Genomic DNA, 4,016 nt, shown 5'->3' on the forward strand with positions numbered 1-4,016 from the left:
GCAAATGAATCATGTTATACAACTTAGAAGTTGCTCTAGAGCATCATGATTTTTTGTCTCTCTAACAGCTCTGTGCTGTCACCTTCCTGAAGCTATCACCTAAAACACCTTGTTCTTCACAACTGAATGCGTCAAAGCATCATTTCCAACACAATGTCACCCTCAGATGAGTCACATATGCAATGTAATGCAAAATGATGCACTGTCTACTGTTTGATTCTGTTGTTAGATGTAAAAAGATCTTAAATAGCTCAGAAATTGGGTCACTTCCAAAAATGTCCTCTAACACTGACTAATGGACACAAATCTCACACAAACAGAAAAGTTAGCTATTTTTTTGGTAAACTGCAGTAAACAACAACACAGGAAGTCACTGCACCTGGCCACTGTTTGCTAATAACGTTTTGTTCAAGCACATAACTCAGTATAAAACCTCAACTTTCCACAACAACATTTCTGTTTTCACACAGACATCTTAATGAGTGAGCTTTAGAGGTGTTGGTAGATGTATTTTAGAGCTTTGGACAGAAATAGGCTAGTTGTTACCGACTGCTTCCAATCTTTATGCTAAGCTACGCTAATCACTTCCCAGTTTGAGTTCAATACTTAACTAACAACGTGAGAGTGGTCACATTCAATCAATCATTCCTCCGGACAAAGAAGCTAATTCTCAAATGTTTCAATATGCTGCTTTGATTTTTTGAGAGCTTCCTCAAAGCGTAGCACCTTTTCCACTAACGCTAACGGTGATTATTTGTTAGAAATGAGGAATTGCAAGCGCCTGTGCCTGAACTGTTGATTGTCTGATGGCTGCATCACCAATCATGATGTATAGATGGACTCTGTGTGGATGCAAGGACACTCCTCCTAACCTGGTAATTGGCCATCTCAATCAGCTGCTCCATGTCTTTATCCGGGTGCCTCTGCTTCAGGTCCTTCAGCGTCCTCGCCATGTCCCTCCTAGCCTCATCCTCCTCGTCCTTCTGTCCTCTGTCCTCCAACATCCCTCCATCCATCCCGCTGTGACAGTTCAATGCCATCTGTCCGTCCAGTTCCAGCATGTCCATTTTGGTGAACCCTCCCGGACCCAACGCTCCTCCAACTCCTCCGTCCATACCTCCTAACCCTACATCCGCACCTTCTGTCTCAATGATGATGCCACGGTGCTTGTCGGCACGGTAACGCTTGCGGACATACTTGTAGAAGAGGAGGCGCCGATCAGCCACCCAGGCCTGGACGACGCAGAGGGGGAAGAAGAGGAAGGTCAGCACCGCCTCCCACACCTACAGGAGAGATAAGAAGTTAATAACCCATTATTCAACCTTCTCTTCCTCCCATATTCCCTCCTCATGTCAACAGTTGTTATATATCCTCACCTCCACCTCTCCAGGGGAGGAGACACTCAGAATCAGGTACAGCCAAATGTAGGCAAAGATGCTCCAGGCTGCCGTGACAAAAAATACTCGAAGGTGTTTGATTTTGCGCGTCTCTCCATCGGGAACCACATACACACACACAGCGATGATGACGAACATGTTGAAGGCAGCGCTGCCCACGATGGTACTGGGACCCAGAGAGCCAGCCTCGAAACCGTGACCACAAACCTATATGTGGGGTGAAAATCAGATTACCGTTTTCCCATTACTCTCTGTATTGGTTAATCTGATGTGTAACCACCCGGCTCATATTGTACCAACCTCAATAACAGACAGCAGTATCTCAGGGGCACTAGAACCCAAGGCCATTAAAGTGAGATTGGAAACAGTCTCGTTCCAGATCCTGACCGTGGCCGTAGTGGTCTCACCATTTGACCTCTTTATGGTGATTTCCTTCTCCTGGGAGGTTATGACCTAAAAGAGGGAATGAAAAGAGAAGAAAGAAAAGGGAATTTTGCAAAGATGCTGTCAAGGTGTCACGAAAGCTCATAATTCAGTAAAATAACTGCCTTGTTATTCATGTGTCACCTACCTCTATAGAAGACATGAATCGGTCTGCTATAATGCTCATGCCCAGGAACATATAGATGAGTGCAACGAAGTAAACAATGGCCCGTGCCACTTTGTCCCCAACCGAAGGGTTCTGGGGGTTCCACACTGGCAGCACCACTCCTGAAATTGATAATCAACTTTGAGTTTTGCAGCAGAGGATCACAAGCAATATGTTGCTGGAACAATTTTGTGTAATAACCTCACTAATCTCCCCCTCTCTAATCTTGTATAGTCCGCCACAGCAGGCATTTTGTAGAAGCTCAGTGGCAGTACACGCTGATTAAGGATTATAATAAGTGGGATATTTTCCATACGGTCCCATTTGTCTCAGTAAAACGTATATGATTAGATCGATGTGTTCTAGTTTTAAGGCAGTAAATTGAAACAATCAGCCAATAACTCACCAGTGTTGCCTTTTTGGTAAGTAATTAAACAAACGTCTCCACCATATGTTGTGGTGTTCCTCATGTGGGTGTTTTATGAATATCCTGTTAACATAGTTCAACTTCAACTAGTGCATTAGCACCCCGCCATAAACAAATAAATCTCTTTCTTGTTATTTGGAGAGCCTTTGGACAGAGGGCACAGGATGAGTTGGCAAAGTGTGCTACAATCAATAAATGCCAAGAGATTACACCACTTCAGAATTTACACTTCTGCCAAATCCAGTTTCAGATCCTTCTGGTTCTCCTTTTAGAGTCCCATTAGCAAGAACTAACAAATACAAAAAACACTTTCATCCACTTGGCCATCTCTCAATCAAACTCTGTGAAGAAGAGGTGATTTGGGCCCACAAACCAACTCAGAAGCCAAATCCTAGACACCACAAATGTTGGGTTATTTATATATTTTTATTAAAACAGTTTGTTTTAAATTGTTTTAATGTGTGTATTTTTTTGTATTTATTTAGATGCTTTTATATTTATATGTTGTGTTCATGTGTTTTTTATCCTGTAATACACTGCTGCACAACTAATGGCCCATTGGGTACAAAATAAAGTAAGAGATTGATTAGAAACTAAGGGGTCCTTTAACTGATTAAATAAATAAATGCACTCTTCTGCTTGCCTCAACCAGCTGAATATAATATTTATGTATAAAGTGTAGTCTCATTTTCTCTGTACAAACCTCTTTTATATGTCCTTGATGGATAATGCTACCTAGATAATGGAGGCCCTAAAAGGCTATTAAATCAGCAGTAAGTCAAATTACATATATATGAATTCAGTCAGGCCATATATTATAACACATCTCCTCTGTCCCTTAAAACACAGACATAACAACTGATCATGAATTTCATAATTATTTATTGTTTCTTATATAATTGAATAAGCTTCTTTAGAGGCAAAAGCTAGAGGAGACATGAGTGTTTCCTCTCAGATTAGGTTGACTTTTGTTTTTGTCTGAAGTCTGCTTGGTATCAATGATGAACTGAAACTTTGCTGATCTAGCTGCTTTAGTAAAGAATCATATCAATAGCTTATGTGTCTACTGCACAGACAGCCAAACCAGAGGCTTAATCTTTTCCCTTACTTAACCCTCTCTGCAAGCTGCACTTGCTGAAAGGGTTGAGTACACAACTCTATCCCGTGTAATCCTTCCTGATATACACTCAACTACAGTATGCTCACAGATAGACCAACCCACCTTCCTGACAGGGGTCTCCACTGGCTGAGCAGTTTTTCTCAGATGAGCCTGCATGGACTGATCCAGGGTACGACAGCAGCAAAAAGAAGGAGAGCAAAAACAGAAGGGAGGAAGAGTGGGAGAGGCGGGAGGTGAGGGAGGATGGAGGTGAGGGCGTTGCTGCTGGAGCCATTTCTGCTGATGCAGCCGAGCCTTCACTGGACTCTACTGGGTTCTACTGGGTCGCCTCAGAAGTGATGTCCAAAACCTAGAGATAGACAGAGACAGAGAGAGTGGAGACTGAGTATGAGCAGTGATACTTAATGTTTTAATAACACCACATACTGTAGTGAACATTCAAGTGAACTATTTGTTTGAGCTGTAATTGAATTAACTATCGAA

The 4,016-nt window shown here is 42.3% G+C and overlaps 1 protein-coding gene across 1 annotated transcript in view; it reads right to left on the bottom strand.

Annotated features, from left to right (window-relative positions):
* The window catches only part of LOC134005490 (sodium/calcium exchanger 1-like), a 48,060-nt gene extending 44,365 nt beyond the window's left edge, over positions 1 to 3,695 (bottom strand). The window contains exons 1-5 of the mRNA XM_062444415.1: positions 3,636 to 3,695; positions 1,969 to 2,108; positions 1,698 to 1,850; positions 1,377 to 1,604; positions 873 to 1,283 (exon numbers count right to left, since the gene is read on the bottom strand). Of these exons, the coding sequence (XP_062300399.1) occupies positions 873 to 1,283; positions 1,377 to 1,604; positions 1,698 to 1,850; positions 1,969 to 2,019 (843 nt within the window). The 5' untranslated portion in view covers positions 2,020 to 2,108; positions 3,636 to 3,695. The remainder of the gene's footprint in view (positions 1 to 872; positions 1,284 to 1,376; positions 1,605 to 1,697; positions 1,851 to 1,968; positions 2,109 to 3,635) is intronic.
* Between the last annotated feature and the right edge of the window lie 321 nt (positions 3,696 to 4,016).

This window comes from Scomber scombrus, chromosome 23 (assembly GCF_963691925.1).
Source record: "Scomber scombrus chromosome 23, fScoSco1.1, whole genome shotgun sequence".
Classification (NCBI taxonomy): Eukaryota; Metazoa; Chordata; class Actinopteri; order Scombriformes; family Scombridae; genus Scomber; species Scomber scombrus.